Source organism: Vespula vulgaris, chromosome 10 (assembly GCF_905475345.1).
Source record: "Vespula vulgaris chromosome 10, iyVesVulg1.1, whole genome shotgun sequence".
In the NCBI taxonomy this organism is placed as follows: Eukaryota; Metazoa; Arthropoda; class Insecta; order Hymenoptera; family Vespidae; genus Vespula; species Vespula vulgaris.
Window position 1 is genome coordinate 3159684 of NC_066595.1, and position 22677 is coordinate 3182360.

Below are 22677 nucleotides of genomic sequence, written 5' to 3' on the forward strand. Positions count from 1 at the left end.
ATAATTGAAATTTATGGTATTATATATGTGTATGTGTGTGTGTGTATATATATATAAGTATGACAAATGTTTTTCCAACAAATATTTTGACGACACGATAATGATTAACATCAAAAAAAATTGTTGACGAAAATGGTGTAACAATAGAGTTATTTGCATAACGGTTGATTCATGAGCATGTGACAAGTAATATAATGTTCTAACAGTAATAAAGACACACGAGAGTCAATTCAATTTGAAAGTCTTCGCGTATGACACGATTTTGCTATAGAAAGAGAGAGAGAGAGAGAGAGAGAGAGAAGAAATGCAAAATAAACGGAAAAATATTCTTGGTCGCTTTTATTTTGCAAATATTAATTTAATATGAGGTTTTTGCATTTGTGTTATGATTCAAAAAATATCTATTATAAAGAATTTAATGCATCTTAACGTTTTTGTTCTTTTTTTTCTTTTTAAAAATTTGTTAAGGCATTTAAAACAGACAAAAATAAAAAAAATGTCAATTATTAATGTTGATAATATAATTGAACGTAGGTGTATACATTCTACTATTGACGTTACAAGTATGACGTTACAAAGAATACTATGTCAAGGAAAATCGTTCATGATACATGGTTAGAAAAAAAAAAAGATCTAATACTGAAAACCTATCTTATAGAATAAATCCATGAAACGAAAAAGGTATTCTCCTTTCTAAGGTGATGTAATCTTATTAATGAGAAGATCGTCTATTTCTAAGATCGCTATATATATAGTTGTATGTACTATATCGTATGCGTGTAAGCGAAAGGAAAGCGTTTTCTTGCCTTCTTTCTCATATACGTAAATAATAGAATGGTTTTTAAAGAATAAAAATGTTTGTAAAATTTTCCGATACTTATATCGCATAAAATAAAAATTATGTAGAAATCAAATAAAGGTAGGCGTTTTCTTGACTCATTCTTAACATTACTAACGAGAAAACAATCACAGTAAGATGAGTCATTCATCGTCATTCGAACGTTTGATGAATTATATACATAGAAAGAATTGCGACGAGGATGTCAAGTGTCATCTTCGACCTCACGATCATACATACGTTAATTTCTACTTTCTTATTGTCACTCTTTCTTTCTCCCTCTCTCTCTCTCTCTCTCTCTTTCTCTCTCTGCCCCTCTTTAGTTTCAAAGTATTCCCGCGTACATTTCATTGTATCTTTTGTTAAATATTAGATATATACATTTTAAAATATGTAGATAAGTAAGTATATACGTATATAATTACGACAGTTATTATTTTCATATGAATACACGATTTCGGATAAGCCAATTTCCATCTTGTGAAACTGAAAAAAGTCAATTGCATTCTTCTTAAGTCAAAGCGTCATTTATTGCGTAATATAAGCATATGCGAATTTCTGCGCATAGAAAAGCCGCCATACGTACGAAGTTATATTAACGTCTAGCCCGTTAAATTGATGCAACTTTCAAAAATATCCATCCCGTCCTTTTAGAATTAAAGCTTAGTTTGACTAACTAGAAACGGAGATTGTCATTAAAGACTTTTACTGCTTAAGATTAAAAATGATAATTTTATATCAGATTATCTACTCTTTTATCTGTCTTCTTTCTCAAAAAGATTTGCTGCTCGTATTTTTTCTTTTTCTCTCTCTTTCTCTCTTTCATATCCTATTTTGATCTCAACTAGATTCTTTCGATTTAATGTTCAATGGTGTGTATAAAAAATACGGTCACACACGTACATACATACATGCAACAATAAAAAAGAAGGAAAGAGAGAGATGAACAAGTCATCATTGTGGTTAAATCATTCGCAACGTTTCAAAGCAAAAGTTCTTGCGAAAAAAGAAAAATACCATAGTCTTAAATCATGATCTCGTTGCAAAGACACTCCTCTTTCTCTGTCTTGTACATACCAAAAAAAGATAGCGGCGTTTACACGATTCTTTTAAAGGATCTCCCGAGGTCGTGATGAATCCAATCTTTCGTCATTCGCGAATACTCGTGTACGATTCAATAGTTCACGGTAGAATATAAATATAAATCATATATACCTATATCGCCAAAGAAATCTTAGCTTATGACGATAAATAAAAACTTTTAATCAAATCGAGAAAAAATAATAAAAAATCTCAAATATTGTAAATGTGAAATTCATATAAATATCACATATATGTTGAGAATAAAATATCTTGTAGATTTAAAGATAGACCATAAAACTTTTTTCTTCTTCTTTTCTTTTTTTATTTTAAACAAATCTTTCAAAATGACGCATGTATCACGTAGTCGTTAAATTTAATACGAGTAAGAAACGCGGTTAGGAGAGCGAAGGCAAGGGTTGTGTGTTAAGTTTGGAAGGGGTAAATAGATGATTCTATGTGTACGTAGATGTAGTAGCTGACACATAGGCTTGGTTTCTTCTCACGGCGTTTGATCGTTCGTGCGCGTCCCTCTGGAGTGGGGTGCATCGGTAGACACAGTGAAAAAGAGAGAGAGAGAGAGAGAGAGAAAGAGAGAGAATGAGAGAAAGAGAAAGAGAGAGAGAGAGAGAGAGAGAGAAGACTAGCGCAGCTTCGACTCTGACTCTTCTCTTCGTTTTCGTCGTCAGTTAAATTGCGAACGTGTCCGCGCGCGCAACGTTCTATCGTTTTCTTTTTCTCTTCTTTCTCGCTTCGTTTCGCTATACTTAAATTTTCCTTTCGCTTCGCGTCGTGACCAGGAACACGCGCATGCGAGTTCATTTAAAAAAAAAAATAAAGAGACAATAAAGAGAGAAAGATAAAAAAGAAAAATAGAGAGAGAGAGAGAGAGAGAGAGGTGGAAAATAGCCAGAGAATAAATAGCACATTGGTAGCTAGCAGAAATTCAGTAATATTATAGTAGTATAGTACTATTTCTCGCCTCTCTCAAAGTAGCATTACGGAAATAGACGTCTTGTGAAGAAGAAGGAGAAGAGAAGTGTAAAGAGAGAGATAAAGAGAGAGAGAGAGAGAGAGAGAGAGAGAGAGAGAGCGCTCCTAGAAGGAAAGTGAAAAGAGAAAGAGAGAGAGAGAGAGAGAGAGAGAGAGAGAGACTACAAATTTACAAGTTTATACTCTCAAGAAAAAAGATAAAAGCTCTTAAGCAGGATGAAGGGTTTAACTTTGTCATTTTTAATTCTGACGACTGTGGCAACGATAACAAAGGTAGCGTGGTGTCACGAGCCCTTCCAAGTGATATTCCAATGGAACACGATAGATGTGGTCTGGCCGACGGAAGACATGCGCCAATTAGCCATTCGAAAGGGCGATTACATACCAGCGAACAATTTGATAGCAGGTATTAAGTTTTGGAAAAATAAAATGTATTTAACGATACCAAGGTGGAAGGACGGAGTGCCCGTAACATTGGGAGTCACATCGGCGATACCAATCGAAAGAAATACGGCACCAAAATTAGAGGCTTTTCCTAATTGGAACATGCAAAAGATTGGCGACTGTAACGCTTTTCAATTGGTTCATAGTATGGAGATAGATCCGAAGGGTCGAATGTGGGTACTTGACACTGGAAGGCCCGCTGCCTTGACCTTGGACGTTAAGTCCGAGTGTAGGCCTCGCTTGGTCATCCTCGACCTTGAGAATAAGGGTGAAATACTTCGTAGTTACGAGTTCCCGGAAGATGTTGCCCCTCGTAACACGGCCTACCTCAACGACATCGTTTTAGATCACGAGGACGGTGGTATGGCTTATATAACTGACAACGGGAATGCTGATCCCGGTATTATCGTTTATTCTTTAAAGAATAATACATCTTGGAAGATCAGACACGAATCGATGAAGGCTAAAGCCGAGGCCGTGGGATTCATGGTCGCAAAAACTCATGTAATATTACCGATTCACGTAGATGGAATCGCACTCTCACCGGCGAGTAGCAAGGATAGACAGGTCTATTATTCTCCCATATCCTCTTTTCATCTTTACTCCTTGCCTACTTCCGTTTTAAAGAATAATACGAAAGATGTAGATCGATATGTTAAAGAACTTGGCCGAAAAAGCTCCCAAACCGATGGTATGGCAATGTCCGCCGCCGGTGTACTTTATTTCGGTCTTCTCGCCGATGACGCTGTTTCTACCTGGGATACCAAACAGTCGAACTCTTTCACAACTGGTCAAAGGATCATATCGAGGGATCACATTCACATGCAATGGCCCGATACGTTCGCTTTTGACGAGGACGGTAACTTTTATTGCGTTACCAATTCATTTCAAAACTTTATCAACAATCGCGTAGACATAAATGTGCCCAATTATCGTGTTATAAAGACACGTGCGTTATCCAAGAGTTATCAATATTTCGAAGACGGCTCGACACCAGAACTACCAGATATCACCGCTGGCGCCGGTACACTTTCCTACATTCTTCCATCGCTGTTATTACCTCTTTTTCTTCTCCATCTTTTTAATTAATTCTACATCCATCCATTCATCCATCCATTCATACATCCATTCATCCATACATGCATTCATACATCCATTCATCCATTCGTTCATCCATTTCTTTCGATTCATCGTAAAATCCATGCGTTCGAACGTATATATATATATTTTTAGTCGATTATTCGTCAACGACGTCTCGAAGCTCGGATGATCTGTTACGGTTTTTTTTTTCAAGCATTAAAGAATTAATTGAGGATGGGTCTTAATATCAATGGAAGGCTGTACAAATATCTTGACCTATATACGATGTATATACATACATACATACATATGTACCTATTAACGAAGGAGATTTCGTTTGAGCTACAATCGTCGATCTTACATATGAAACAAAAATGCAAATAACGAAGGATATATATAGAATGAACGAAAAAGGAAAAGAAAAATAACAAGAAAAAAGAAAAGAACAAAAATTTCGATTCAAGTAGTGCGAATATTCGACTTCGTCTTTTCATCTTCTTAATATTATATCGATTTAATGTATTCTCTATGCATAAATGCTATGTCGTAAGATATATTCTAGATCAAATTAATCAAGATTTTCGAAAACAATGAGGATTTGAAAGTTGACATTCCAATAAAAATATAATCTCCTTGTCAACCAGTTAAAATTATCTCGAGAATAACGACATAGCAAGAGTCGCGACGCTTATCTCTTAATTTTTTTAATTTTTTAACCTTTGGTTTTATAATTGTCAAAAGAAAAGAAAAAAAAAAGAGAAAAAGGTAAAAAAGAAAAGAAAATATACATAATAACAACGAGCAGGTTGTAAAAAAAGCACTAATGAAAACCTGAAATCTCTACGAAATTACATTTTCAGATAATACCAATATATCAAGATGAAAAAAATCAAACGAAAGTAAAAAATTTAAAAACAAAAAGACACGAATGGTGACAACGAACGCACGACCTCGTTTCACGCGTAAACTTTGACTAGAGGTTCGAGATTAGAGAGAAATGACAACGTTACGCGATCGTCTAACGACAGAAGGAAAAAAGGGAAGAAAGATAGAGAGAGAGAGAGAGAGAGAGAGAGAGAGAGAGAGAGAGAGAGAGAGAGAGAGAGAGATAGAATGAGAAAAAGAGAAAGAGAAAGAAAGAGAATCGTGAGTAGAACTTATTGTCAGTAGCCAAGAACATTCTTCTTGCGCATTGAACGTGTGAGAGAAAAGGAAGAAAGATAAACTGGCGTGGCAAGCTCCCGGGTTACTTTGTTACTTTGACCCAAGCAGAAAAACATGCTTGCCTTTATAATCATCTTACTTTTAATTGTAGTTTCTTAATATATCTATGTCAACGTGTTTGCAATTCACAATATTCCACCTTTTCAAACCGTTATGGGAACGACTGTCGTCTTTGATAATATCAAATCTGATGTTCAAAAGCACAAGTAGCTTTGAATTTCAATAGCATCAGATATATCATGAATGATTCTAGTCTCATCCAACGTATATTGGATAACGTCAAAACAAATACAAAAGAAATGTCTACTAGAATACAAATCGTTCATCAAATCTTTTATCGCGATTCCTTAGTTACGTATTTCAAAAAAAAAAAAAAAAAACAAGAAGAAATGTCTGTGAAGAATAAATCACGATCTATCGATTAACGAGTTAGACAATAATCGAAAGGTTTAAATAAGCTTGAAAATATAGTTTCTCTTGAATCTTTATTTTATGTCATTGACAATTATTTGAATGAATGGTTAACAAATCTTTATTAATATTTAAATGAAAAATCTTATTAAAAATTAAATCTTATTAAAAGATTAGAAAAAATAAAAATGGAGAATAATTAATTCGGCATAAATATTCATTAAAAAGAATATATATATATATATATATATATATATACATGCATATGTATATAATATTTTATACGATTATAAAATCGATCAACAAGTACAAAACGTTGAAGTCATTTATTTAAAAAAGGAAATATTGCGAAGAAGGTTGTTCTATCTCTCACTTTCTCGTTTAAAAGCGTTTCTCACAATTGTGTTTGCCTTTCGATACGCACAACGATTCGCGTTCCACTTTTCTTCTCTCTCTCTCTTTCTCTCTCTCTCTTTCTCTTTCTTTCTGTCTCTTTCTTGTAGATAGGTACTTCAAACGGAAAAGAAGACATCGCCTTGCCTCGCCTCGTTTCATCTTCTAAATGATGCCAAAGCGTGTGCGGGCGCGCGCGCGCGAGGGTGAGGTTCTTCAAGTGACGAAATCTTTCTTGTGAGAACGCTCTCGTAATCTCTTGCAATAGATAAACCACGATCCCACCCAGAGATAGATATTAATTCGAGATAACGTTTATACAATGTAAGGAGATCTCACCCTCATTACGCTTTACATTAAATTCTATTTGAATCGAATAAACGATCGAAAGGCCGATAATAACACATGAAAAATGTTCTCGATTTATAAAACTTTCGTTCCTTTCTCCTTTCTTTCTTTATTTCATTATGTTTATTCATACTGCATACAGTACTTTGGAAAATCTACACTGCGTAATCTTTACCGTAGAAACGTAGTGGTAGAAAGTGAGATCTCGAGAAAGTGTTAGAGACGATATAGAAGCACGCAGGGAAGCACACACTTATGAATAATCTTTCCTAATTGGAATAATTAACTCATTTAAATTTCTTTTTTTTTTAACAACAACAAGAAAGAGATACAATTCAAAGAATTGTATTCGATAGTTAAACATCGTATTTAAAAAATGCATGGTTTCGTAGAGATACACAGGTGTATTAGTGACATAAAAAACGAAGTATCTTCTTCATGTTATTATGTTATTATAAGAAAAAGTCGACTAATTCACGTTATGCAAATGTCGTTTTGTTTATAAAAATTATATAACCAAAATTCAACTATCAAAGAACCACCACTGGCCTCTTTTGACTTTCAATCTTGCTGAGCAATGCGTTTCTTTTCTCTTATTCACATTTCTTTTTCAATATTTCAGATACTCAATCACTCTCAAAACATTCATTGTACCTAACATTATTTGTTAATTTAATATCTTTCATTTTTTAATATCTTTTTCCCAAAAATTTTGATATAACTTTGCAATATCATATAGACTAATAAAGTAGTTTATTATTCCGTGAATATCGCTTTCATATACACTAATTAATTACATATCGAGAAACACAATGATGTTATTTTATTAGGGCGAAAGTCTCTTGTATGAAGATAATCAATCCAGGATAATATAACGTACGAAAATTCATGTACTGATAATTCAGTTATATATCATATATGAATTAATTTTCTCATTTACTTTTCATTTATTTTATTCAATTAATTAATATTATTAATTAAATTATCATGCTAAACGAAGCAGAAGTTCACAGAATAAATTTAAGTTATACTGATATAATTAAATTTTAAAAGCAACGCGCGTATATTAAAATCAAATAAATAGATGAAATTAATATATTTTTTATTAACGTATAAATTATAATATATATATATTATAGGTGATTCACCCGATATATATATATATATATATATATATATATATATGTATGTATATAGTACTACTACTATTATTTAGCGTATATTTAAATGATAACTTATCAATAAAGAAGCAAATTCTGCATTTCCTTGTTTCCCTTTCGAAATCCTTTTTATCACTTTATTAATTTTAGAGGTTTTTCAAAACAATACATATAAATTAAAACAGTTAGAATAAATACTTCGGAATGATACGTGATAAAGGAGTTATGTGAAGAATTAGTTAATACTTGAAGTTGCTAGATGACGCGCAGTTCTGTTTTTAAGACGCCTGAAACTATGCAACGTTTTATACGTATAGGCATTGCTTAACTCATCGAATAGAATAACTCATCGTACTGCGCAGTCGCGTCATGATACATGTAGAATAGGTAAAATGAAGTAAATGATATAACCTATAAAATATTTTATGAAGTTATCAAGTCACAATAATACTGAAATAATTAAATAATTTAACACGCAAATAACCAAACAAAGAAGGAAACAATGGATATATATGATTATTATAATAAACTTGGCTGTTCTATGGATTCATCGTATGAGGATATAAAACATGCATATTATCATCGAGCACGTCAGCTTCATCCGGATAAAACCATTGGAACAGAGGAAAATACTAAAGAATTTCAACTTCTTGCCGAAGCTTGGTCTATTCTAAAAGATCCCGATTTGAGAAAAAAGTATGACACTGAATGTAAACAAGCAGAATTAGAATCTAATAACATTATAGTTCATGCGACCGTACATTCACATGAATTACAAGCAACAAATAAAAAGGATGTATTAAGTTTTCCGTGCAGATGTGGCAATTATTACAAAATAGATAAAGAAATACTCGAAGAAAAAAATTGTTCAATTTATGTGACTTGTGAAGAATGTACTTTTATTATCATTGTCAAAACATGATATTTTAAACAGTTTTTAGAAAGACAAACATTCTTGTAAGTTATATTTTAACATGTACAGTTGTTGTTGAAGTATTGAAGTAGTAATGAAATTGTCCAGAAATCAATACAAAACAAAATCTTACCTGTACATTATTTAAATTAAAATTCCAATTTTTATTTTTTATCATATATCTTATGGGTCTTTAATAATCTTTAAACTTCACATCATCGTCAAAAATAACAAATGATTTTCTGAATCTTCACATTTTTTTACTTCTATTGTTATTATTATAAAAATAAATCTAACAGCACATCGTAGAAAATTGAAACATACTGTGCTCAAATATACATATGTATATACACATATAGTATATAGTTATTTCCATTTAATTTTTTAGTTGTTGCTACATTTCCAACATTAAAAAAATATTGTCTATTTATATAGGAAACAAAATGTACAGATTCTATTTTACTGTTAAACAAATTTTTCTTTAATATAACAAATTGTATATGACAGTATATTGTAAATAAAAATACGATTTTTCTAAAATGGAGCAACATTTTCTATTTCTTGTAAAAAATGATACAACAGATAACACATCCTTACAATATAAACTATTAAGCAATATACAAATAAAACACGATCCTTAGGATAACCAGGGTCCAATAATAAAAGATGCATTCACACAAAATGTATTTTGTTGCATTCCTTACAGTGCCCTTTCTATGGGCTTACAGACTTTAGTAAGAGAAAAAATTAATATTTTGAATTTTTTGCAAGCTTGCTTTTATCTATCTCAGGAATAATGATTGTGATTAAGTGCAACAGTTCGTTATTGTTTATATCAATTTGATTTACTGTAAATCCTAAGCTGGAATAATAAATAAATGCCTTTTTAATCTAACTTTTTAATTTACTTTTGACAACTCATAGGGGCTCTAAAGATCGTGATTATATAAGCGATGCTATAAAATTAGCATGTACATCCTATATGGGGATAATATGCAGCTCTTATTATTGCCCCTTGGTAAAAAAAATACTTTTATGAATTATCAAAAAAAGACATTCTATAACTTTCGATGCGAGCCTTTTCATTACATTTTCTTTCGATCATTTATGTTACGATTGCTTACATAGAATAAATAAATCCTTTTCCAATAATCCTAATGATCCGCTCATTTTTAGATCTTTTTATACTTATATAAAAGTCATTTTAATTTTTGAATATATTAAATGATGGAGATTTAATCGCCACACATATGGGATTACACCTAATGAAAATATTTATATATCACATATACGCCTATTTAACGTGAATATATCGAAACAAATTCGAATCATATTCTCCATATGACTCCAGAATTGCAATTAAGACTGAATTCTACCTCCTTATCAATTTGTATACACATAAAAGTTATCTTATCAGATTTTTGCGTTCCCAAGCAAAAAAAAATTTTTTATACATATTTCGATGTGGCCTTAAAATTTTAGTATTAAAAAAATTTGTAACTATATCTAACGATTTACTAATATTAGATATTACACGATTATATTCAAGTGATAGTTACAAAATCTAAATCTTTGTGTCCTCCCATATGCGTCTCTTTTTCAGTCTCACAACAATGTATTTCCCTTCTTACAACAAAAATTATGTTTCTAGATAGATACAGATTGATATCTAAATCATGCGGCATGATATTTGCATTTATAATAAAAAAGATTTAATTAGAAATTTCTTTTCTAAAAAGAAAGGAAGAAAAGAAAAAAATCAATAAAAAAAAATGACGTTCAAGTTGTAACTTATGTGGACAATTAATAATTAGTTATTTAAATTGGAATTCTATAAATAACCGTTTCATAATATTGATAAAATCTCACTTTTTTAGAAGAAATCTTTTTAATAGCCCACATAAATTTGCATTAAGATGAAAGAATTATCATGCCTTTTTTATATCTGTAACGATTTCGTTAAATTCAATAACAGCAATAATTCAGTATTACACTTATAAAGCTCTCATTCCCCAGAGGCTGTTGAGTCTTTTAAATCTCATATTTGTACACTGCAATTGATACACTCCGTAAGTTATGTAATTAATCCCGTCAATGTTAGACAACTCATCTAATCGAAGATCGCGCATAATGTCCAAAATTGACTTGAACCAACTTCTTCAAATTTCCACCATACAGTCTTATCACAATCACACCATGTAATACATGAAACATTGTACAGTAAATTGGTTATGCTACCTAATTAAAGTATGTACAGAAGTCGTACAAAGGAGCAGGAATCCAGTCTGTGAGAAAGTGCACTATTTTATCTCTACATCAAAATCGAGGACAAGAAGTTTTGTTTCCTCTGTACCATTACGACTACCAACTGCACACACCAATTTTGTGTCACTTGCACGTATTCTCCATACAACTCCACCACTCCCACCACTTTCTAAAGCAACTAGATTTCTTATAAATTCACCTAATAAATACAAAGAATTATTTAATCATAATATAATGAACTTTACTATAACATGATAATAGTTAATAATAGTAATTTCAATAATTACTCTAACAATATACACACCAGTTTTGACATCCCATAGCTTAACAGTACCATCATCAGATGAAGTAATCACAAAATGACTATTAAATTGCAGACAAGTAACCGCTGATTGATGTTTATTTGGACCAGAAAGTGTTTGAAGGCAGTGCCCACTAACAATGTCCCATACCTTGACTGTAGAGTCTGCATTTCCAGACACCAAAATATTATTACGCAATTCCATACCTGAAGTAAGAGACTGATGGCCCATAAGAGTATGTCTACAAGCACCAGTTTCTACTTCCCATACTCTTATACTTGTATCTAGTGATCCACTAACAACATGTACACCATCGAACTGATAAGCAAACAAAACATATCAATAATTATAAAATTTAATGCATAAAGAATATTATTTTCACGAAAAAAATAGTTTAAGAAACGAAATATCGTGTGTATAACGTATAAATTTAATTACATATATGTATATAAATAATATTTACTTGGAGGGAATAGACGCGATTAGTATGTCCTTGCAATGTATGAAGGCACTCCTCGCGTTCGGGATTCCATACTTTTACCATATAGTCATAAGCTCCACTGACAACTAATTTTCCATCATATTGCACACATCTGACAGCTGCCAAATGACCCACAAGTACATGTAGGCATTCACCAGTATCCACTTGCCACACTCTTAATGTGGCATCTCTACTACCACTAACCACTTTATTTCCATATAGATGCATACATCTCACTGTTGACGTATGGCCATACAAAGTATGTATACACTGTCCAGTCTCTGCATTCCATACTTTTAAGGTACGATCTGTACTACCACTAATCACAGTAGTACCTGACATTTGCGAGGACCATACACCACCTGTATGTCCAACCAATGTTCGTAAACACTAGAAATAAAAATATTCAAATATATGTAATTATACCTCGCACATATACAATTAATGGAAAATTTAATTGCTTATGTATTATAAAAGTAACATTTATTAGCTTTAAATTTTTATTAAAATACGTGATATATTTACCTTACCCGTAACAGCTGACCAAACTTTAAGAGTATTATCGTCAGAACCACTAACTATTCGATTACCAGAAAATTGAAGGCATGTAATAACATGATCATCATGACCTTTAAGAACTTTTGGCGTACGAATTGGCTTTGTTCTCCAATTCATTTTTATATTATGTTGTCGCATGTAAGCTTGTTTCCATGGTGATGAAGAGTTGCCAGGATTTCTGCAATTTTTACGTTTTGATGGAGGCAAATCTTTTAAATCATCTATACCAGCCGCTATACATTTCTCTTTCCACAGTAAATTATCATCTGCTAAAAATCTCCAATTTCTACAAGTTTGTGCTGCACGTAATAAATCCCTGGGTTCTAAGAAAGCCAATACAGATAAGGCTAATTCTTTTGGCAGTAAGGATATAAAATCCCTTTGAAATTGTGGTTCTATAACCTGCATCATATGGCGTACTTGCGTTGGTTCACATCTCTCTATTAATTCATCTATAGCTAGCATTCTTTCTGCGTTTGACCACCTCTGAAAATATAATAATATATAATATAAAACATACAATATGATAAATAATATTTGTAATGATCAATGAAATATTTTTAATAAAATAAATTCAAAGATATCTGTAAGCATACTTGAAATTGCAAAAGCCAATTATTCATTTCAGGTGGTGGATTATCTTTTGTTGGAATGACGCATCTAATGTGTTTAGCCTTATCATCCAGTTTTTTTGCATTCCTATCAGAAATAATAATATTCATTAGATTTATTTACATATAATGTATAGTTTTTTAAGATACCACATACATTATATAAGATTTATCTTCTGGATTAAGTTTTTTGCATGGTAAACTAGACTCTGTTTCACTTTTCCGTTTTCTATGAGGTTGTACAATATCCAATGGAACACATGTGTGTAATATGGGGCTATGAACTCTCTGTGGCAAACATGGCTGAGCTTGTAATACGGGCGATGAACAGCTGCTACCTTCAATTTCTTCTTCGCATTCAGCATCACGAAATAAGCCAGAATCACTAATCTGTTTTATCATCAATTTATGATATTAGATAAAATATATATAATACACAAACCAATTCAACATATAAACTAAGGAATAAGATGAACTTACTTCACTCTCTTCTTCACTACTTTCATCATCATCTTCATCTTCTTCATCTCCATATTCTTCTGATTCTCCATCTTGTGGAAAGGTGCAATGCATAGGATCTAAAGAACTAGGTCCAGGAACAACTTCGATACTTTCAATAGGACTTGGACTTGTACCTCCTGGTTTTCCTTCACTAAGCTTTTTTGATGATGTAGAAGGAACAGACATTACTGTATTTTCTCTCTTTTAGCAACCTGAAAAATCAAAAAAAAAAACTTTCAAAAAATAAAATATATGATATTAAAATATTATATCGAAAAGAATAAATTTCATAAAAAACATAGGTTCATTTAACTCTTGATTCTCTCAAAGATAATTTCATTTTAAAAATATAAGCATTTCTATCCAACTTTTAATATATATTTCTTAATTATAAACAGTTCTTACTTCACTGAAACTTTTTCTTAAGATTCTTTTATCTTCCAGATTATGTACATAACAAGAAATATATATATATATATAGAGTATATTACTTAACTTTATCACATAAAATATTTATGTTGTAATATAAATCACAAAAGAATGTTTCTTATAAAAATTGCAGTTTTATGAAGGCCAATGTATAGTAGAAAACCTTGTTTATGTGACCTTTGCTAACCTTGAAGTACTTAGTATTATATATTGTTGAATTCATCTCAAAAATGGCTATCATTTATTAATAAATACGGCATTTCATTTAAAAAAACGAAGGTGATCTTTTTATCTTGTTAATCTTTTGCAATGGAATAAAACTATTTTTACTATATACTTTATAACACACTTATACTCCCAATAAAACTGTATAACTTCTGCTCAATCAGGAAACATTTTTTTTTTTGTAGGATTTATATTACAACGGAAATATTTCAAGTGATATAATCATATGATATACTCCGTATATATACATATATAAATAAGTCCTAGATCCAATCATGTAGAATACAAATGCCTATACCGTGCACTGTGTTATTTAAATTAACCTTATCATAAAAAAAATTAATTTTTCAATATGAGTATTTGATTTATAAATAAAAGTAGTATATGCATATACATATGTGACTATATTTCTTTTATTATATCAAACATTAGACTTTTGGAATAATGAGTAACAAAGAGCTTATATTTATCAGTTCTTTAATAAACACTGGTAGCAGCAGTTCATGAATGATGCTTTATCAGTAAAAATAAAGATATTTAACAAAATTTTTGATATAGAATTGACAAATATCTTACATTATACAATCGAATTAACAGTTGACAAAGAATATGTCATCAGAATCATAATATTTTAATATTCTTCGTGTGATGTATAATACATCGATGCCTCAGAAAACGTGTCGACGCCGTGTACAGTATATAACTCCAAGGGGCAAAGGAAAAAGGGAAGAATCTAACACGAGTGAAACAGAATCGACGTACAAAATTTGGATCACAAATCGCTAATCACGTAATGCCATTTTAATTTCGGAATTATAATATTATTCGCTATTAATAATACATTATTAATAACACAAATTTGAAAAACGTCTTAACCTTGATTAACTTTTCTATCGTGGCCTATCATTTGAAACCTAGCCTAGAACACCATAAACGTGGGCCAGTCAGCCACACCCCGTCTTTTTTATATTTTTTTTCCCAAGTCAGCTTAACTACCTGAGTCGAAAGACGTTGAAAAAACTTCATAAAGAATATTCATACTTGGGACACTTTTCTTCTTTGCCCTTCCTCAGCGGAGTCAAACGTCTTGACGGTGTAGCGTTGTTAAATGTCTATTATGTTTTTCTATCAAATTAACGCAGTATACATTTTTTTTCGGGGAGTATTACTTGCCGAGATCAAAATGTGAAAATAATGATATTAGGTAAAGATAATTTTTTAAAAGCAAGCGCTAAAATAAAAACAGGATACACGTATAAACACGGCAAAGAACCCATCGGTAGCCCGTGGCAGCTCCGAGGTTGCTTTCCGAACTCCGGTGATACAGAAACCAAAAGCAGGTAAATGCAGGGTAGCCAAACTCATGTAAGAAACTTTAAAGGTTTCACAAGGGAACCCCTAGTTTTCTATAGGTTTTCCATTGTCGCCATCATGTGGATTATCCATGCGTTAAATTTACAATTTTTGTATATATGTCATATATAATAAGAGTGGATCAAAAGTTTCTAAGTTTGTAATTTTATAATTTAAAAAAGAAGTCTAAAAAGTCTCGAAAAAAAAAAGTAAATTGATTTGTAAAATCGTTTAGGAACTTTAGTATCATATTCGTAAGATAATTCAATATCATTTTTAAAAGTTGCTTGGACTGAATTTTGAAAACAAACCGTAATAAACAGATATTACCATATTCTATTAATATTCTTACCTTCAGGCCGTACATATAATTTTCAAAATTCCTGCGAGTAAGAATTTTTAGAAATTCTTACATCCAAAATAGGGAGTAATTTTATTTTTAATATTTGATCGATGTTTGAAAACGAACATGCAATTGTATATATGACATACTCGTTTATACATAACCATCTTTAAGCTCCATACCTATTTAACTATATATCTACTTTGTTGGATGCGAACACGTCGTAATATATATATCATTCAGTTTAATCCACGTGCTGGATGTTTTCAAATTAAATGAGGTTATAATTTTATCGGATTATTTATTGATTACAATAAATATTGATACCTTTATTATCATATGAACTATGAAATTTCATTGCGAAAAACATATTTTATTTTTCTTTTTATATAAAAATTTGGTATAATAAGAAAATGAATTAATTATAGTACATAAAAGTAATAATTACTGTAGAATAAAAATATCGGTTTTGAAAATGGTTTAGTAATGAGCAATAATTATTTATTCTGAATACTTTGAGAATCTAAATTCTTAATAACAATGCTTGTAAAGCTGTTGTCACGCTATATTTTCAAGAAGAAATCATTAAAATCACATTTTATGAGCCACTGTTATCATATAGATCATAACGATCTTGTAACTAATATTTCCTTAATAGGAATAAAAAGAATTTTAAGGCAAAATAATATTGCATTTTTAGAAGGTCATGCTTGTATTAGCATGAATTGTCCTATATGTGAAACCAATAAATGTATAAAAAGTTCAAAAATTTATATAAATAAAACAACAGGTAAATTATTTAAATTTCCTAATTCATTATTAATAACTATATTATATACATATATATGTGTTATTTCTAAAATAAATATTACATACAGGATTCTTTATGTGCGATAAGTGCAGGTGCATTGGGCCTTGGAATATATTAGAAAAATTGTTATCATTAAAAATAACTAGTAAGACAATTGAGGAATTGGAGAAAATTAAAAACAGTTTATCAGTGGATAAAGATTATATAGATGAATGGAAAATTATAAAAAAAGATTGTATAAAGATTTCTAAATTATCCAAAGATAAATATGATAAAATTTTGGATATTCTTTCATTAAAGGTATAATCCAATAGCAATGATATAATGAAAATTTATTAAATTTATATTTTTTTCTATTTAATTTACAGAATATATCTCAAGAGGATATATCCATGTTAAACTGTTTATACAATGAAAGTAGAAATATTCTTTATTTTCCACTATATGCTTTTGGTGATTATCTTGTTGGTTTTAAGCAATTGTCTTTAAATACTGGAACTGAAATAACGATTCCAACTTCTAATGTCAGTGGGCTTATAATATATAGACAGAGAAATACAAGAAGTGATACTACTGCTGTTGTTGTACCAACTATTTCAGATCTGTTAGCACTAATATCTCAAAAATCAGTGAATCTCATCATTTGTTTGCCATATAATTTACAATATTTACCTCAACAGATATTACCAAGTCTAGAAAATTTTAAAAAATTAACTTTATGGTTTGGAAATGATGATTTAAGTTGGGATGCAGCACGACATTTTGCCAAAAAATTGAATGAAGAAAGATGTTATTTTGTAAGATCGACAGATCTACAACCCAGGCCAAAAGTTGCTGTTGATTTAAAATATGACATTAGAAATATTATACATAATGCTCAACCAATATGGCATCAAAGTATTACTACTTTTCGCTATTTAAGACATGATGTTTTAAGTGATTTACAAAATATTGATAAGGTTCAAGGTGTAAAATGGAAACGGTATCCAGCTCTAAATCGTATTTTGAAGGGCCATAGGAGAGGGGAATTCACAATATTAACTGGTCCAACTGGTAAAATAATAATGTAGTGATATCTACAAATTATAAATATATACTTTCTATACTTTGTTGCAAAATTTATTTTTAGGATCTGGTAAAACTACATTCATGAGTGAATATTCATTAGATCTGGCAATGCAAGGAGTTAACACATTATGGGGTAGTTTTGAAATTAGAAATGCACGGTTAGCAAGGACAATGTTGCAACAAATGGCAGGTGTTTCTCTTTATGATAATTTAAGTAATTTTGATATGTATGCAGATGCTTTTGAAATGTTACCTATATATTTTATGACGTTTCATGGGCAGCAAAGTATTAAAGTTGTTATGGATGTAAGTTTATAAAAATTAATTATTCAAATTTTATGTACATAATAATTGAATTAAAGACTTATTTGTTATGTCTTTAGGCAGTAGAGCATGCAACATATGTACATGACATATCTCATGTGATCATTGACAATATGCAATTTATGATGGGAATTTCTGATGAATCCAAACACATAGATAGGTAATTCATTAACATCAAAATTGAACTATGATCTCAACTTCTTCATTATTTGTATGTAGGTTTTGGAGACAAGACAAGATAATTTCTGCATTTAGAATCTTTGCTACAAAATATAATTGCCATGTTACACTTGTAATTCATCCAAGAAAAGAACGTGATGATGAAGAACTAACAACTTCATCTATTTTTGGAAGTGCTAAAGCAAGTCAAGAAGCTGATAATGTTCTCATTATACAAGACAAGAGACTTACTAATATAAGAGGAAAAAAATATTTACAAGTAAGACTATATTAAAATATATATAAATTTTACATTGATTACATAAAATTGTAATAAATATAAATCTTTCTCTGTTTTTTCTTTTTTATTTTATATTATAGGTAGCCAAAAATAGATACAGTGGCGATTTGGGTATTATGACATTAGATTTTGATAAAACTAGTTTAAGTTATGCAATTAAGAAAAAATCAAAATCTGAAACTAAAAGTACTACAAAGTCTGATGCAGATAAAAAATTAGAATTATAAAATATAATTAAAACCAGAATTAGGAATAAAAATTAATTTTCTTGTACAATATATTTAGTAATTTTGTATTAATTTTTTAAAGAAAATACAAAAGCACTTTATAAATGTATATTTGAAAAAAAAATGTATTAAAAAATATATGAGATTATATTTATTGAAATGTTTTCATCACTTTATTTGATACAAATAATGTTATAATTTTCGTTTCGAATCAATTAGTAACATTTTCTAATATAAGTAAAGCTGATAAAAGGAGTGATTAGAAGAATATTCCGAAACAGTCGGTTTTATCTGATTATTGTTAGTAAGGAAAAGGGACGGAACAGGACAGAGTATAAGAGAAAGAAAGAGAACAAAAGATCTCTTTTAATTTATGGTTATTCATTAATTCATCTGCGATTCATAGTGAGGATTTTTAGTGTACACATTTCTATGTGATCTATTAAAAACTACGCTGATAATTATGCTCAATAAGACAATATTTCGAAATTTTATTTTTATTTTTTTGATAACTAATTTCACGCGGTCTATTCAATGTAATGAACGTTTTAAAAAGCCGACAGTACTGATAGCGATTCTAATTAGAAATAAAGCTCATACATTACCATACTTTCTAAGTTTGTTGGAACAACAAAACTATCCTAAAAGTCGAATAAAATTATGGTAAGAAAAATAATTTCTTTTTTCAAAGATAAAATCATCGATTTAACCTTACTTTTCGACAGTCGATATTTTAAATTATATATATATATATATATACATATTATATAGACGAATTATGAATTATAAAAGATATATAATATTTATTTACAAAATTATTAATGAATTCATTTGAAATTTTTAAGAATAATCAAATTGAGTATACTATTCATATGCTTTTAATTTTATTCTGTTTTTTAGGATCTGTAGTGATAATAATATTGATAATACAAATGAGATATTAAGAGCATGGTTAGCAGAAGAATCAGAAAAATATCATACAGTTGACATATATATAGATGAAAAGTCTAATGGTTTTGAAGATGAAGAGAGTAATACAGATTGGTCACTTCTTCGATTTACACATGTTATTAATTTACGTCAGGAAGCATTGAATTATGCTAGAAAAATATGGGCTGATTTTATTTGGGTAATTTTGAATGTTAAAATGTTATATATATATATAAAACTTCAAGAGAATTGTGTTTTATCATAATAAAATCTAATATAATAATCTAAAAATTTGCAGATGGTCGATGCTGATATCTTTTTGACAGATCCAAATACTTTAACAAATTTAGTATCGAAAGGGCAAGTTGTGGTTGCTCCTATGCTAAAATCAGATGGATTATACAGTAATTTTTGGGCAGGGATGACTGAGGATTATTACTATCTTCGAACAGAAAAATACCAATTGATCTTATATCGTGAAGATGTAGGATGTTTTAATGTTCCCATGGTTCATAGTGCTGTTCTTATTAATTTAAATATGGTGCAATCAGATTGGTTGACTTATAATTTTACAAATTTAGCACAATATGATGGTCCTTTGGATGATGTTATAACATTTGCTGTTGGTGCTAATAATTCTGGTAAGTTAAATCATATTTGAATCATTTATATTATATAAATAATGGAAAAATTACCTAAATATGCAGGTGTTCCATTATATATTTGTAATGATGAAATGTACGGATACATCATGGTACCATTGGGAAAAGATGAAACAATTAAAGAGGATCTTCATAGGTTAACAAATATAAAATTAGAAATTTTGTGTATGTCAACATGAAAAATTTTTTATATTACATTAATTGTTTTTATTTTTATTATATTTTCTATGTTAAAATGATTTTAGCAGAAGATCGTTTATCATTATCGAATAGTATGGAAAAATTCATATCTTCTCCAAAAATAGACACATTGGGATTGGACAATATCTATATGATAAATCTTTTGAGAAGACCAGAAAGGCGTACTAGAATGTATCGTCTCTTTAAAGAACTTGGTGCACATGTAGAAACTTTTAATGCTGTGGATGGTAGGTAAGTTCTATTTAATACAATGTATTGTTTATGAGATAAAATAACTTATCTTTTTTTATTTTTATATATTTTTATTTATTTTATCATAAATTTAATTTATTTTAATATCTTCAAATATCTGTATCTTTTCGTTGTAGAATGTTAAATGAAAGTGCACTTGAAAAATGGGGTGTGAAATTAATGGCAGAATATGAAGATCCTTACCATAAGAGGTAATTTAGAAAAGTAGAACATATAATATGTATAAATATATTTAAATAGAACATATTTTAGATACATATGTTTTTTATTGTTTTTAGACTTATGACAACTGGAGAAATTGGCTGTTTTTTAAGTCATTATATTATTTGGAATAAGGTAATGTAACAAAATTTTATAGTAAGTTAGTAGAGATTAATTGACTTTTATTATTAATAATGATCAAATTATCAGATGTTAGAATATAGATATGAACGTATCATGATTCTGGAAGATGATATTCGTTTTGAGCCATTCTTTCGACAGAAATTGGATTTTGTTTTGTCCGAATTGAATACATTAAGGAATTCATGGGATTTAATGTAAGAGTTATATTTTTATAAACTTTAAATTTTGTAACTTTTGATACAAAATTACTAATACTCCATAGATACATAGGAAGAAAAAGATTAATGGAAAAAGAGGAATCGTGGGTACAGGGTTCTAAGTATTTGGTACACGCAGCATATAGCTATTGGACACTTGGTTATATTTTATCAGCCACTGGGGCCAGGAAACTTGTTGAGGCTAAACCACTTGAAAATCTGATACCTGTTGACGAATATATTCCTATTTTATCAAATGTTCATCCAAGGTAAGTTGAATATTTATACGAAGTTTCATCTATGAAAAAATATAATAGAAGGAAACAGAAAAATGTAAGTAAGCAGAAAATTAACTCCTTTATACATTTATTCTTTTGTTTTCAATACAAGAGATGATTGGAAAAAGCATTATCCAGTACGTAATTTGACAGCGTTATCCACGAATCCTCTTTTGATACATCCAACTCATTATACTGGTGATCAGGGATATATAAGTGATACGGAAAATTCCAAGATTATTTTTGACAATCAAGCAAGCAATATTTTGAAAACTCGAGAAGAATTATAAATAACTATAAAATATACTTAATTTGCAAAGCACAACATTATACATGAAATTTTATAATCATGCAATTATTTCAATTCATTATAAATCATTCTATTATAATTTTACTTGTATTCTTCTTACGAAGAAGGCGATAATCGTGCCATAATATTTATAACATTTTTTAGCAATATTTATCAAAGTAATCAATGTATTATTATTTCATATTACATGTTGTGTATCATTTAATAATTTATTATAGTACTCATCTTAATATCAGTAATACATCAAATATATTTGTATTTTCCTAATGGTTAGCATTTAATTTCATAAAACTAATTATAAGAGATCTATTATATTAATAAATGTGTTCTAATATGTCTAATTTTATATTTTATATTATATGTTTATATAATGATATATGGTATAAATAATATGTATGTGTCTACATTTTTATGTGAGTTGTATGGCCATCCTGCAAAAAAAGAACTTCTTTATCCATGATTAGTTTTATAAAATTAATAAAATACAATAATTTCAGGATAACTCGCTTATTATAAATCATGTTCTGCAGTTTAAACTAAATTAAAATAAATTAAATTAAATTTTGGAAATGCATCGAAATATGCAGCCATCCGCCCGGTAGTACTTGCGTTGTATAATTACATACATAATTTAGTTATAGATTTTACATTTTATTTAGA

At 29.7% G+C, this 22677-nt stretch overlaps 5 protein-coding genes across 10 annotated transcripts; 4 read left to right on the forward strand and 1 right to left on the reverse strand.

Annotated features, from left to right (window-relative positions):
* The first annotated feature begins 2590 nt into the window (after positions 1 to 2590).
* Positions 2591 to 6876, forward strand: LOC127067315 (protein yellow-like). Its single transcript, XM_051002105.1, has one exon. The coding sequence runs from the start codon at positions 3128 to 3130 to the stop codon at positions 4442 to 4444; it is 1317 nt and encodes a 438-aa protein (XP_050858062.1). The 5' UTR covers positions 2591 to 3127; the 3' UTR covers positions 4445 to 6876.
* A 1597-nt stretch (positions 6877 to 8473) lies between these two features.
* LOC127067098 (uncharacterized) lies at positions 8474 to 8976 on the forward strand. The gene is made up of 2 exons (XM_051001626.1): positions 8474 to 8792; positions 8906 to 8976. The coding sequence occupies exons 1-2, from the start codon at positions 8474 to 8476 to the stop codon at positions 8974 to 8976; spliced, it is 390 nt and encodes a 129-aa protein (XP_050857583.1).
* Positions 8898 to 15596, reverse strand: LOC127067311 (F-box/WD repeat-containing protein 7). Of its 6 annotated transcripts, XM_051002100.1 has the most exons (9): positions 15133 to 15596; positions 14833 to 14989; positions 13582 to 13814; positions 13259 to 13491; positions 13087 to 13189; positions 12458 to 12976; positions 11915 to 12322; positions 11454 to 11769; positions 8898 to 11348 (listed from the first exon to the last, which is right to left on the reverse strand). In XM_051002100.1, exons 3-9 carry the CDS (start codon positions 13786 to 13788, stop codon positions 11185 to 11187), a joined length of 1950 nt encoding a protein of 649 aa, XP_050858057.1. In that variant the 5' UTR covers positions 13789 to 13814; positions 14833 to 14989; positions 15133 to 15596; the 3' UTR covers positions 8898 to 11184. The 6 variants fall into 6 exon arrangements, with proteins under 6 accessions (XP_050858057.1, XP_050858058.1, XP_050858055.1 ...); XM_051002101.1 differs by lacking the exon at positions 14833 to 14989 and having other exon boundaries at positions 15298 to 15596; XM_051002098.1 differs by lacking the exon at positions 14833 to 14989 and having other exon boundaries at positions 15253 to 15596.
* Positions 15597 to 15916: 320 nt separating this feature from the next.
* Positions 15917 to 18990, forward strand: LOC127067313 (mitochondrial DNA helicase). The gene is made up of 7 exons (XM_051002103.1): positions 15917 to 16742; positions 16831 to 17063; positions 17132 to 17816; positions 17893 to 18137; positions 18215 to 18315; positions 18375 to 18594; positions 18696 to 18990. Exons 1-7 carry the CDS (start codon positions 16493 to 16495, stop codon positions 18840 to 18842), a joined length of 1881 nt encoding a protein of 626 aa, XP_050858060.1. The 5' UTR covers positions 15917 to 16492; the 3' UTR covers positions 18843 to 18990.
* Positions 18991 to 19104: 114 nt separating this feature from the next.
* LOC127067314 (glycosyltransferase 25 family member) lies at positions 19105 to 22427 on the forward strand. Its single transcript, XM_051002104.1, has 10 exons — positions 19105 to 19505; positions 19743 to 19971; positions 20071 to 20413; positions 20480 to 20599; positions 20680 to 20866; positions 21004 to 21078; positions 21166 to 21223; positions 21299 to 21426; positions 21495 to 21698; positions 21820 to 22427. Exons 1-10 carry the CDS (start codon positions 19306 to 19308, stop codon positions 21995 to 21997), a joined length of 1722 nt encoding a protein of 573 aa, XP_050858061.1. The 5' UTR covers positions 19105 to 19305; the 3' UTR covers positions 21998 to 22427.
* The last annotated feature ends 250 nt before the right edge of the window (positions 22428 to 22677 follow it).

Coding starts and splice junctions, on each gene's coding strand:
- LOC127067315 (XM_051002105.1), top strand. CDS start 3,128: ATGAAGGGTTTAACTTTGTCATTTTTAATTCTGACGACTGTGGCAACG.
- LOC127067098 (XM_051001626.1), top strand. CDS start 8,474: ATGGATATATATGATTATTATAATAAACTTGGCTGTTCTATGGATTCA. Junction 8,793..8,905: donor AAGTTTTCCGTGCAGATGTG/GCAATTATTACA, acceptor TATTTTAAACAG/TTTTTAGAAAGACAAACATT.
- LOC127067314 (XM_051002104.1), top strand. CDS start 19,306: ATGCTCAATAAGACAATATTTCGAAATTTTATTTTTATTTTTTTGATA. Junction 21,079..21,165: donor GAAGATCCTTACCATAAGAG/GTAATTTAGAAA, acceptor TATTGTTTTTAG/ACTTATGACAACTGGAGAAA. Junction 21,224..21,298: donor ATTATATTATTTGGAATAAG/GTAATGTAACAA, acceptor TCAAATTATCAG/ATGTTAGAATATAGATATGA.
- LOC127067311 (XM_051002101.1), bottom strand. CDS start 13,788: ATGTCTGTTCCTTCTACATCATCAAAAAAGCTTAGTGAAGGAAAACCA. Junction 13,190..13,258: donor GAAGATAAATCTTATATAAT/GTATGTGGTATC, acceptor TATTTCTGATAG/GAATGCAAAAAAACTGGATG. Junction 12,977..13,086: donor ATTGGCTTTTGCAATTTCAA/GTATGCTTACAG, acceptor TTATATTTTCAG/AGGTGGTCAAACGCAGAAAG.
- LOC127067313 (XM_051002103.1), top strand. CDS start 16,493: ATGCTTGTAAAGCTGTTGTCACGCTATATTTTCAAGAAGAAATCATTA. Junction 16,743..16,830: donor TTATATAAATAAAACAACAG/GTAAATTATTTA, acceptor TATTACATACAG/GATTCTTTATGTGCGATAAG. Junction 17,064..17,131: donor TGGATATTCTTTCATTAAAG/GTATAATCCAAT, acceptor TTTAATTTACAG/AATATATCTCAAGAGGATAT.